Here is a 13,839-nt window from a genome sequence, read left to right on the forward strand (position 1 = left end):
TAAACACTTCGAATTGGGCCGTTGAATATGATTTTCGCATCAATTTTAATAAACGTCCAATTTAAACAGCTGAATACTTCTTTATTTCGCAAAGTTGGCGACCAGGATTAATTATATAATATGTTAAGGCATTTACACGTATGCTTGCACCAGAATATTTTCATGGAAAGTCGAAATGAAAAAAATACAGCTCAAAAAACTAACACCACTACTCATCGTTATTGATTTCTGACCTCTGTGGCAGCCGCATCCCTCGGCGTGGTGGACATCAGGTAATAGGGTGTGGTGTTCAACACCGGCTTCTTTTCTGAACAAAGAGTGATAATAACTGACGTCATTAATGACGAATATGATTACGTCATTGTTGGAGGAGGAACAGCAGGGTCAGTCATAGCAGCAAGGCTTGCCGAAGATCAGGCGAATAGAGTTCTTTTGCTGAAAGCTGGTGGATTTTACGACGAAAACTGGAAGTTTGATATCTTGCCGCTATGGCCAGAACTTCAAAGAACACAGCATGACTGGGAATATTACACTGAACCACAAAAGTACTCTCACTTTGGACTGGAAGGAAATCGGGCGTACTGGCCACGTGGTCGCGTTCTTGGAGGTTCAGGTATGATAAATCTTGCACAATACATACGTGGCAGTCGTTACGACTTTGACGAATGGGCTGCAAATGGTTGTGAAGGTTGGAGCTATAAAGATATCTTGCCGTACTTTTTAAAAGCAGAAGATATCCATATTGAAGAACTGAAGTCTTCAAAATATCATAACATGGGTGGCCCAATGGCAGTATCTGGAAGTAGAGTGACACAACTGGCAGACTTGTATATGAAAGCTGGACAGGAGCTTGGATATAACATCACTGATTACAACGGAGGCGAACAAATAGGTTTTAACCGAATGCAACTTAATACCCGGAAGGGTGTAAGAGAGTCGTCTGCTGTTGCTTACCTTGGACGTGCCGGTAAAAAAGATAACCTTGACATTGCAGTAAATTCTTTTGTAACAAAGGTTGGTTTTCAAGGGAAGACAGCTACTGGCGTTTATTATATCCGTAACAATAGAAAATATTTTGTTAGTGCTAAAAAGGAAGTGATATTGTCTGCAGGATCGGTGAACACACCACAATTACTTATGCTCTCGGGTATCGGGCCGAAAGAACATCTTGAAGAAATGAATATTCCTGCAGTTGCAGACCTTCCCGTTGGGGACAATCTTCAAGATCACCAAGCGTATGCACTTTATTCTAAAATAAACAGGTCAATAGGTTTAACACCAACACTGATGACAAGTTTTTGGACGTTCATTGAATATCAACTGTTCGGCTCCGGACCACTTACCACTTCCGGTATCGAAGGTTCGGCTTTCATTAACACCGACAATACAAGACAAGGTAAAACGTATCCTGATCTTCAGACATCAATATTCAGTGCTATATTTAACTTAAGCCTTTTAAATTTGAATAAAAATATTAAGAAGGATTATGAAGCATGGGGCGAAAATGTTGATGGATTTTCGTTCGTCATAATAAATACTCACCCGAAAAGTCGCGGAACTGTGAGACTTCGCAGTAACGACCCATTCGATCATCCTATTTTAGATCCTCGCTATCTGCAAGAACAAACCGATGTAGACGATTTAATAGCTGGAATAAGAGTATGGGAAAAGTATATTGAAACACCTACAATGAAAGGACTTGGATGTAATGTCGATGATATGAGGAAATCATTTTGTTTGCAACACGAGTTCCGGTCCGATGCATACTGGGAATGTATGATACGATGTTTGGCTGTTACAGGGTATCATATATGTTGCACATGCAAAATGGGTGCTTTAGATGATCCCACTGCCGTTTTAGATCCGTCCTTACGTGTAAAGGGAATAAAAGGACTTCGTGTTGTTGACTTATCAGCATTTCCTAATGTCACTGTCGGAAATACTAATACTCCAACAGTTATGTTGGCAGAAAAAGCTGCAGACCTGATTCGTGGGATGGACTCAGTTACACATATCAGACAGAAACTACCAGATGATGTTTAGTTGCAATGTAGACAGTTTTCTCCGGTGAACATTCCTTTGATTTTTAAAGGCTCTGACCTCCAGATTTTTGGCTAAAAATGATCTTTCTGTCAAATTGAAGTTTGGTCATATTATGAACATTAGAATATGAGTTTTTGTTTCTAAACTATTTTAAAAATGCCAAAACCAAGAAAAAATGATGAACGCCTCGAGAATCGAACCCGGACTACTGCGGCAATATAAAAGTTTTTCCGCTATCGTTACCAACAGCGCTATGGAGGATTTAGTGTTCAATACGCGTTGAATATAGATATTTATAATCGAGGCAGTTAACCTCGAGTAAAGCGTTACAAACGCTTTTCGATTTTCATTTTAAAATTTAGTAAAAACAACTATTTCTCATGTGTTTCCGTAACATATAATCTGTCAGTAATTAAGTTTAATTATTCTTAAAATATAAAGCATTTCCAGATATCTTAAAAAATCTCCTTTTTGTTGTCGAACGATCTGGAGGACAGTGCCTTTAATCGTGAAAAAGTGATATCATATTATTGTATTTAAATATGATAACAATATCAACGGAAAGACGTTTAAAATGAATATTAGTAGAGATGAAACAATATACTAAGTATGTTAGACATATTAGCTAGAAAAAGGCGAGTAATATCTACAAGACTGAAATAAGATTCTCTTAAAATAACAACTATTTGAATGCTCTTCTTGAAATCGTGGGTTAGTTTTAAACACTCTCTGTTAATTACATCTGTAGATATACATTAACTGTATCATATATGGAAAAAAGCATTGGTGTTATGATATCAAAGACGGCCATTTCGGCGATATTGCACGTGCAATCTGACGTAATTCACAAAACATGAACAAAATGGCGTCGTTCGAATTGGACACCAAAATTTCGAAAAAATACATTAGATTATAGCTAAAACTTTTTTTCTGACGGCAAGGATAAAAACTGAATTGACAGGACTATATGATTTTTCACTGGATTTAACGAAATGCTTTTCTATCGGACGGCGAAATTACAATTGAACGTAGGCAGGTCATTTCGGCTTTTCTTTTTAGACGTTGAAAAGATCGATATCCTACTTTTTTTGAGTTTCTGATACACATGGATACTTATTTTTGTAGCAAGGTACTTTAAAAATGTAAATATAAAGACTGAATGCTATTTTCATGCGTTTATACCGGTACTTCTTGCCAATCATCCAAGAATCGCTAGCGCGATTCATGAATTTGTAAGAGGTCCAAGTGTGGCTGCGCGCTCATGATATAGTTCTTTGCATCTGAACTCCAAACAATGATTTTATTCAAGGATAAAACACAAAATGAGATATATTATTTGTTTAATAATAGATGTTACATTGCCGACGGATGTTTAGGATACCGTTGGCGTACGTTCAAAGAATGCCTCATTGCGACAATTGAACATAACTGGGTGCTAAGTTACTGTTGTATTCTGCACAGAAACGGTGATCTCGAGCGAAGATTTGGTCGACATATGTCATCGGGGTTCGGGGACGGCGAACTTATTAACAACATAAAAAAGTGTGCGGTTCGAATCCTAGTTCATGCGAGGCTACCTAAACGATTTTACCTAAGGAGCCGAACCCTACACCCCCGATATACCTGTACAATACCACCTAAAGAATGAGAGACATGAAGGATGGAGTACAAGTCGGGATCCGGACATTTGCCCCCCAGGACATTTGCCCCCCCCCCCCCCCCAATGAAAAAGTGGACTGCTGGACATTTGCCCCCCAGTTGAAATGGTAGATAGGACATTTGCCCCCCAGTGCTTATTTCTGAAACGGACATTTGCCCCCCAATATTTTTGCCCCCAGTGATTTTTTAGGAACTTGGTACAAGACATTCATCATATTTTAGGGGACAGTGTCTTTGTTTTATACAATTTTGTAGTAGATAATAGCCAAATTAACAAGTTTGAGTGTTAAAAACATTGCACTAATTAAGAAATTATAGCGCTGTTATGAGCACTTTAGTACGCAATAATAGGCTATTATTTACCTTAACACCTGAAAGTAATTAACATATTTATCAAATTATTATCAATAAAACACTTTTTTTTACTGAAAATTGCAATTTAGAGTAATTTTGATAATAAAACAACCCAAAATACAGTTATATATACGGCATATAGTACAAAAATATTGGGGGGCAAATGTCCATTCCAAAAAAAAGCAATGAGGGGCAAATGTCCTATCTGCCATTTCAACTGGGGGGCAAATGTCCAGCAGTTCATTTTTTCATTGGGGTGGGGGTGGGGGTGGGGGAGCAAATGTCTTGTGGGGCAAATGTCCTACAACCGTACAAGTCATAGCTGGTAAGTTGCAACAATTTCAATTGAAAAATATTCACAAGAAAAATTATATACATGAAAAATCTATAATCGTAATGTATGTCTGTTCTATAATTTGTACCCCTTTTCTGCCAGACCTTGTAAATGACTGGTCAAGATCTAGGTCTTCGATCATGGACATATAGAGACACAAAGATAAACAGTACCCATCTAAGCTGTGCAAACTGCAAATATGAGAGTGAGATACACCACTGCTCACGTATCATAAGGTTCACGTATTAAGGTTCATGCAAAGTAATAGATATAAAATCTGCATCTTAAAATTCAGCGTCTTCTAAGTAATTGAAGTTTCTCTCAAATGTATTCAGCAAGGAGACGAACTATAACCCGCATTGAGTAAATTATTCATCTTCAATCAGAGTAAAATCATTTCTATGCATCAAGTTAATTCATGCATCAGGTTAACAATAGAAACCCAATAGAACAGAGCTGTAAAACTATTGAAGTAACAAGTTTCCACCACGATCAGTAGCTGACAGTACTTTAAAGATCATCTCAGTATTTTCCTTCTATCAGTCAAAACGAAAGAAGACCAAAACAAACATCGACACTGAGCATTCTGCTTGGTTGACTTCATCACGCACCGCTGTATGTATAATTAGTCCATAAAGTGTCATCAATCTCCAGGATAAAGCAGTCTGCGTCCACAAAAACACAGAAAAAATAGAAATTCAAAACAAGAAATTGCTTAGCTAAACTGTAGAAACCCCAACTTGAATCAAAACATCGAACGTCTTCCTTACTTTCACTTTCGATTCTAATGTATACTTCACTGGGTGAATATCTTTCAAAAATCAAATTTCTGGAATAAGCTTTAACAATGGTTTCAAAGCGTGGAAGAGTTAGATCTGAGGCGCGTTTCCGTTAGATAGATAAATAGATAGACAGATAGATGTTTATTTAGGTTAAAACACACATACACATATACAAGTTATTGGGCTCATTTACTTTAGAATTCTGCACCTAAAGGACGAACTCAAGCCAATGTTTCGCCACCTTAGGTCATTGTTTAAGACTGTATGAACATCACTCTTTGTAGAGTTTAGGTTCTATTAATACAGAAGATATTTCTGCGGAACTTGGAACCTATATAGATACCAATGAGAATCATTTTATCTAGAATAGTTTTCAAAATATTTCTTTGTTTTCACTTTCTTCAATTTTGTCCAAAACTGTTACTTTACAAAAATTCACGGAAATTTCAAGAAATTTGTCATAACTATCGATTATGACAGGAAGTACGCAACACTAATACTCTTATATCTTTGATAATATCTATTTCTTCAACTGATTCCCTTTTGAAAAACTTTGCAGCTACTGAAAGAATCTGTACGTAAATACACATAAATACAGATAGGACGGCAATCAAAAAGTACATTATACAAAAACAATAATCTTTCTTATTAGAATTAATTGTAGCTTTTCAGATTTAGTATGCTTATAAAAGTAGCAATATAGCTCAGTACATTATATCATTTGACAAAGACCATCCATTTGCTCAACCGATAGACTTGTATTTACAACTGTTGCAGAATTTCTTTCAGCAACGCTATTTCGTTTGCTGCGTGCCGCAGTAACATTTTGTAAAAGTTTAATTTTTGGATTTATGTTGCATTTGTGCATAATAAATCTGGTTATTTTTATAGACCCCTGCAAACCTGTCCCATATATAGGAAGGTCGTGACAACAACGCTTATATCATAGCATTTATTCGTGTGAGAACGTTGGTTGTTTCCCTTGGCATTATAAAAATGCGTGAATTTCGTTCTTTGGATCCGACACATTTTTGCTCTGCCATTTCATTCTTGTTAGCGACGGGGCAACATAGAATTTCACCGAATTTATCTCTACCACCCGTCCCCATATTTCAAGTTATTCTTTATAGTTATATATAGTTTGAAATGAATCGGAAATCTTTGCTGTTTTTGTTCATTTATTTTTCAGGCTCGTGCATGGTTGATCAGTTTAAGACGCATACCTTATTTGGAAACAGGACAATAGCGGAATATTATTCCTGCAGATATACAATAACTGGTCAATTTTGTTTAATGATAAAATCTATAAGACTATAAGGATTCTTTGGTATGCAAGTAGTTATAATAATAGCAATATTTCCGTGAGATTATTGTGGATATGAACTGTCTAGGATATTAAATGAAGTACATGTATCTAAATGGACAAATATTTTAGGTGTTAGTGCTGTTTGAAAATGTTCTGTTAAACTGCCAGAAAATGTTTTGTTATTCTGCCAGAAACTCTTTCTGGAAAAAACATGTTAAGTTTACATTCATTTATGTCGCGACTTTTAAAAGTTTTCACAGAATTATGTTTTAATTTGATATTGCATGGTGGGGAGTAGGGGAGTACCAAAGCAAATGTGTTCAAGTAATAGTATTTCTCAAATTGATATTTTAAATCAGTAATCTATCAAGTAAACTGAATACTCATGCGTTTGAAAATGCGCCGGGTATCTTCTAGCCGTGGTTGGTTTTTCGTCCTGTCAACCTAAGGAGCGGCTGACCATGGTTTATATAGGTTTAAGGAACGCAAAATGAGCCCTATACAGTGTAACAGGGAGCCTTAACATAGTATGCCGGTGTTGTAGTCTCGTTCATGGGTCTGCACTTAAATGCTTCAATGATGTTTGCAGTCTTTTCTATACGTGCCTCCGTTTCCCAATTGCAGACCTATCTTCGAGACCTTAGTTACATACTGGTAGTATAAGATCAGTGATGAGAGTAGAGCCGTAAGGGTATACATGTAGTAGTACTATACTTAAATGCCACTGTCCCCCGTCCCTATCATGTATATCGTGCATTAGTTCATGATGAGCACTGTTATTCAAATAATCGTAAAAATAATAAAGATATGTATGTCAAGCGTTTTTAGCTCACCTGTCACGGAGTGACAAGGTGAGCTATTGTGACCGCTTGATGTCCGGCGTCCGTCGTCCGTCCGTACATTTTTACTTTAAACGACATCTTCTCATAAACCGCTAGGTCAATTTCATCCAAACTTCAAAGGAATGTTCCTTGGGTGGCCCCTTTCAAAATTGTTCAAAAAATTGAATTCCATGAAGAACTCTGGTTGCCATGGCAACCGAAAGGAAAAACTTTAAAAATCTTCTTGTCCAAAACCACAGGGCCTAGGGCTTTGATATCTGATGTGTAGCATCATCTAGTGGTTCTCTACCAAAATTGTTCAAATTATCCCCCTAGGGTCAGATATGGCCCCCCCCGGGTGTCACATGGTTTATATAGACTTATATAGGGAAAAATTTGAAAATCTTCTTGTACAAAACCACATGGCCTAGGGCTTTGATATTTGGTTTGTAGCATCATCTAGTGGTCCTCTACCAAGATTGTTCAAATTATCCCCCTAGGGTCAAATATGGCCCCGCCCCGGGGGTCACATGGTTTATATAGACATATAGGGAAAACTTTGAAAATCTTCTTGTACAAAACCACATGGCCTAGGGCTTTGATATTTGATATGTAGCATCATCTAGTAGTCCTCTACCAAGAGTGTTAAAATTATCCTTCTAGGATCAAATGTGGCCCCGCCCCGGGGGTCCCAAGTGGAAAAAAGCTTAAAAATCTTCTTGTCTGAAACCACAACACTTAGACCTTTGATATTTGGTTTATAGCATTGTCTTATGATCCTTAACCAAAATTGTTCAAATTGTACCCCTTGGGTGAAAAGAGGCCCTGCTCTGGGGGTCCCAAGTTTTATATAGACTTATATAGGAAAAGGCTTTAAAAATCTTCTTGTCTGAAACCATAAGACCTAGGCTTTTGATATTTGGTATGATGCATTGTCTAGTAGTCCTCTACCAAAATTGTTCAAATTATGCCCCTGGGGTTAAAAGAGGCCCCGCCCTGGGGTCACTTAGTTATTATGTGAGTTATATAGGAAAAATAGTTAAAAAATCATCTGATCCTATTTCCAAGACTGTTTAATTATAATTACCTGATAACCCCAAGTAATATGATGTCACTTGACTGTGACCTTGACCTACTGACCTACTTTCTTGTTTTTTTAAGATACAGCCTTGAAATTTTGATGACATTGAGTCTTTTGTAGAATGAATTCTTTACATAAAGAAGAAAAAAAAATCTTAAATATAAAATATTTATTCTAGAATTAAAGCTTTCGAGTCCGTGTACACATATATCATAGATAATAGTCTCGAATATAGCGTCGCAACCTGTACAGGTTTGGTATATATCTGAGCATACTTGAATTAGTTCCGTTGTTCAGTATTTCGAGGGATAGTCTGAACATTTCAATGTGTTACACATTGGCTACGGAAACACGTCTCCTCCTGTCCGAGTTAAAATAAGGGAGGGTTTTTTTCGTGGGCGGCTCGTATTCCGTTTGAGAAATATACAATCAAATTTGTTTTTCGTAACAAAAAGGCTTCACAGTTTTAAGGTGATGTCACTTTTTGAATTTCCGGTGAATAACAAAAAACCAAAGAATATTCAGTTTTTTCCAAAAACCGTTATATTATGATTCAACCAAATAGTTTCCTTTGTCTACCAGAAAGGAACAATTCTTATATCTTAATATTGAGATTTGGTACCTTTGTAACAGACAATAAACTAAAACAATAGACATTCATATGTGACGTCGGTGAGCTCAACAAAGCAATTTCAAGCACAAATATTAATGTGGAATGTAAAGTAAGTTACACACCACAATATCCGTCCAATTTACTTTCAAAAACAATGCATTTGCAGAATAGAGAGATTAAAATAATTTTGACAGCTCGTGAAAACTAATGACAAATTTTGACAGGTATATGATGACTCATGACCTTATTAATTTTTTTTCTGTTATTTCTAACTTCCAGTTTGATTTTCATAAAATGGATATTCTTTATTTTAGCTTACAACTCATACATTAAAACAATAAAAGAATATATTGTTAACTCACTGTCGTTTTGTCTATCCATCTCTCGTACGAATTCCTATTGTTTCAGTCATTTGTCAGTAATTAGAGCAACTCACAGTGTTGCAATCATACAAAACACATCCCTTATTTTCACATAGATATTGAGGATTTATCTAATGAGCACATGTATTGGAAACACAATTTCAATACCGACTGTGTATTGTAATAATGCTAAACTATCTCAGCCGTGACGTGTCCTTAATACGATTTCGATTGTAGCATGCGTATTAATAGATAAGATGACGGCATCTAACATGCTATATATAACCATCTAAAAGGAAAACGTTTTTATTATATACTATAATACCGTGATATATTGACTTTTCTTTGAAAGTATACTGCTTTGATTTATCAGTAACGCACTTCTGTTCTCGCAATTGACTCATGTATTCTTGGCAAGTTTTCCCCATGTAGTCATCGCTCGGGATAACTGTTCTTTCGCTGGGATACAAATTACCGGTATATTAAATTTATTTATTGATTCATTTATTTTTGCTCCTTGTCAGTTTTTCGCTTTTATGGTAAATGAAATTAAGTAATGAAATAAAATGAATACACTATACATACAACTCAACATGTATACTGGAAATTATTCCATTATACATGTTGAGTTGTATGTATAGTGTATTCATTTTAAATATTATATCACCTTGCCATTTGCCATGATAAATCTTTAAAGGTCCAATACTAAGGAAAGTGAACATTTTAATTTCTTTTAAAAAGCACAAAAACTATTTCATTTTATTGGAAAATGAAAGTTGGTATGTAGAAATTCCAAATAAATCGCAGTACATGTACAATTATTTTTCTATGAAGTATGAAGAAAGTTAAAAAGACCTGGGGGGTCATTTTGTCGATGCATTGAAATTTCAACATAATACACATACATTTCTTTGAGTTCCAAAGACCTTCTGTAAATTTTGACCTGCCAATCTTCATTATTTAGTGTCTTGCAGAAGTCTATGCACTGGCTATGAAAAAAATTGCCAACTCACTTTCCCTTAGTAATGGACCTTTAAATAATGTCGCGACCTTTTACCACTTAATTGTATTTTAGTTTTAGTTGTGTCGGGTATGACGGATGTATCGAGTTGGACGCTTACTCACTTGCCAATGCAGTGTTGATATAATAATTTCTAATTAATTATTACTATTTGTTTTCTCTAAATAATGGTTTGTGATTTTGCGTTTTCCAAATTGCTGCCGTCGTACCCGATTATATATGGTCCATTGATAAAATAATGATAAAACGTATCTCATAACTCACATAGAAGAAAAGTTGAAACAGTTTCTCTAATTAAAGTAGCAGTGATCTCGACTTTGTCTGGATCGACCTCGTTCCAAGCTTTCTTTTGTTATAAGCTATTCATGCACCAAAATGAGATTAAGATATTTTTTTCCTATCTTGACTATATTGACTTCAAATAAGAAAGATTATTTTCAAGCAGGTGAAAAACGAGAGCTACAGTGGATATAAAAACATTCAAATTAGACACTTAGACGGTCATAACTCTGCAAGACATTCTCCTGTCAGGTTGGCTGAAATTATAGGTAACTATTGTGCAAGTTCGTGTCAATTCTGTTGAAAATGTTGAGCTTTACTGTATTGCATGCAACCTAAAAATCAATTATGATAATCAAAGGACTAAAACTCATGTTGTAATATTTAGATCAGACTGTTTAAAGGAATGCACCCTCCTCTAATGTTCATGTTAACATTGTGCAAGTTTGCAAAATAAAAATGTTTCAGCAAACACAACCATTTTGTCAATGCAAAATCTCTCTGGTGGAAGTAATTGAACTTGGCAGGTTCAAGAAAGAAAGCACCCTCTCATGTATTACTATTTTGTGGTTTATTTTCTTTGAAAATACAGGTGATAAAGTGTACACACTAAAAAGTTAAAGACGAACGGATAACCGACACAGCCCGATCACAAAAGCTGATCTGTGAGACATATAACTGCTGTATTTCCTCAGCTGATCCTTGATTAGTAAAGCTACAATCAGATTCATTGTTGCTCAAATGCTTTTCTGACTGTTTCAAACCAAAGTTGTCATTCAATAACTCATAGTCATTTAATTAAAACTAAAATATCTCCAGACTGCAATTTCAGCTGTGTAGATGGTCGTAGCAAAGACAGTCTGTTGATGCGGGTATTTGATGTTGGCTATAACGACATATCAGCGGCCTGAAAAAAAAGAGAGTACGGATCAGTGTCCAACCAAGCGCTGGCTCTTCATCGGCACCGGTGGTAAAAAGTAGGAGGTCTTCCCTTTCTTCTATCCAAAACACATAAAAAACATAATGAAATTCTTTTCCGAACTGCAATAGATTCTTTAAATAATGCAAGATGCCAGTGAGGGTTCAACATCAAACTTGCCTTATCTTTCTACTATCCAATAGCAGATGCCTTTTGCAGTTGGACTTACACGAAATCATCCAGGATTCACTATTATATCGTATTCAATTTTTTTTAAAAAAAAAAATCATTTTATCTGAGAATTGATTGTTGTGAAATGATCAAATACATTTTTATGTGGTTAAAAAACTTACACTTAGTCATTTAAGATCTTACTGAAAGTACTCAAGAAATGATTCATGATTTATTTATTTTATTTTACTAATTAAATTAAAAGAAATATATCAGACCATTTTGTTGAAGTAAATATTGCTTAGATTGTCGCTATATGACTGTATGTGAAGTCGCGTAAACATATGACAAATCTTTCTATCCAAAATTTGACTATCAAATCTTACCTTGTCCATGTAAAAATAGTAATATAAAAAAGTTAAAAAATGTGACATTTTATAGCAGTTTTAGATGTTATCCTAACATGGATTAGGTAGGTCATGTTAGCAAAAACATAATGCTTGTATACAAAAATTAAATTAAGGTAGTTCTGCACGTTTGACAAACCGGAAGTGATGGCGTAACGTAATTTAACCGGAAAACGTAGAATAAAGCCTGGATTCAGCGTACGGAAATGAAAGTGAGTAAATTTATAACAATGTCACTGTTATTATCTTTCTAAAGTTAAAACATGATATTAAAGCATCTGACACCTTAAATAATTCAAAATAATGTCTTATAATTAGCGTGAAATGTGCGGTTCACTTTAATCATGGTCAAATATCTCAAAAATAAAAAAATAAGCACATGGGCCTATACATTTTATTTCACCACATTATAGGCCATGTTTTTATTTACAACTGTGAGAAGTTTCATTAAAATCTACATTGTAGAAAATTTCTGTTCGCGAAAATGTTATGAAAGTTATTATTTTCCCACAGACTCCCATTATGAAAAATTGCGTCAGATCGGCATCATCCAAATTTTTCAAATCAGTCTAGCAAAAATTCAAGCGGACGACCCTATCGTTTTTATTTGCTGAATTTTCTAAGTATAGTCTGAAGATTTGAAAAACAAACAGAGTTTAATCAAATTCTACATTGTAGAAAAAATATCGACCCGAACTTGCAGAACTACCTTAAGAAACAGATATCTACTTTAACCTTTACCCTGCTAAATTTCTAAAATGGACTGGTTCATCATTCAATTTGGGCAGTACCACTTATTTTTTCGAAGGGATGTTCACTGAAAATTTACTGACTGAATAGCGAAAAGTGCAGACCAAACTCAGCTTGCACGGATGTGCAAGCTGATCTTAGTCTGCAGTGGTTGGAAAGGCGCCAGCAGGCAATTTTAAAGGTTACGTAAGCGTGTCAGTAAAATGTGAGAAATTCGTTTCTACAATGATTTATGGGGCTTTATTTTTACATTTAGAGAGAAGCATGATTACATGTACATGACTAAATATAAATTTGATTATGTCAAGAGTAATACTGTGTTTACATGTAAGAATACATTAGCAATCATTGTACATGTCCGAGTTTATTATTTAATGAAATATTTGTATTTCAATGTGACAATAACACGAAAAGCCCTTGAAAACTCGACTTTGAAGGTTTGTTATTATGAAAGGGGTCCATAGAGTTTAGAGGTCAAGATGAAATGTATATACATCAATGTAAATGACTTGTGACTAGGAGTAATGTTCGTGAGTTTCAAAGAGACCCATAAAGAAATGAAGAAAATATAAGCAGGCTTAAACTTTGTGAAAGACAGACAGAAAGAGCAAAATTAATATGCCAAAGAGCATTTGATCCCAGGGCAAATAAATTCTTTCTGAAAATTATACAACTCAGTTGAATGAAACAAGTTCAAGACAAACAGCAACAGTCTGTGATTTCTTGTTTAATTCCGCCATTTACCATATGACCCACACAGCCTGAAGAGGTTAAATAAATTAGGTTTCATGGAGAAGTGCAGGATATCTTTCAGATCATCTCCAATTATGCTTCATTTGTGATTAACACAAAACAAGAAACAATCTTGCATGTAAATGGCTGTAGTTCACAACATTGTCATTAGAAACCCTTCTCTACCTTCTAGACTTAAATAAAT

General features: G+C 35.3%; 1 protein-coding gene and 1 long non-coding RNA gene across 2 annotated transcripts; both read left to right on the forward strand.

Moving 5' to 3' along the window:
* Nucleotides 1-615: 615 nt before the first annotated feature.
* LOC123550575 (glucose dehydrogenase [FAD, quinone]-like) lies at nucleotides 616-2,043 on the forward strand. Its single transcript, XM_053546740.1, has one exon. The coding sequence runs from the start codon at nucleotides 616-618 to the stop codon at nucleotides 2,041-2,043; it is 1,428 nt and encodes a 475-aa protein (XP_053402715.1).
* Nucleotides 2,044-4,315: 2,272 nt separating this feature from the next.
* LOC128557659 (uncharacterized) lies at nucleotides 4,316-6,603 on the forward strand. Its single transcript, XR_008371300.1, has 2 exons — nucleotides 4,316-4,381; nucleotides 6,362-6,603. It is a non-coding gene; the product is annotated as an uncharacterized LOC128557659 (long non-coding RNA).
* The last annotated feature ends 7,236 nt before the right edge of the window (nucleotides 6,604-13,839 follow it).

Source organism: Mercenaria mercenaria, chromosome 6, assembly GCF_021730395.1.
Source record: "Mercenaria mercenaria strain notata chromosome 6, MADL_Memer_1, whole genome shotgun sequence".
Classification (NCBI taxonomy): Eukaryota; Metazoa; Mollusca; class Bivalvia; order Venerida; family Veneridae; genus Mercenaria; species Mercenaria mercenaria.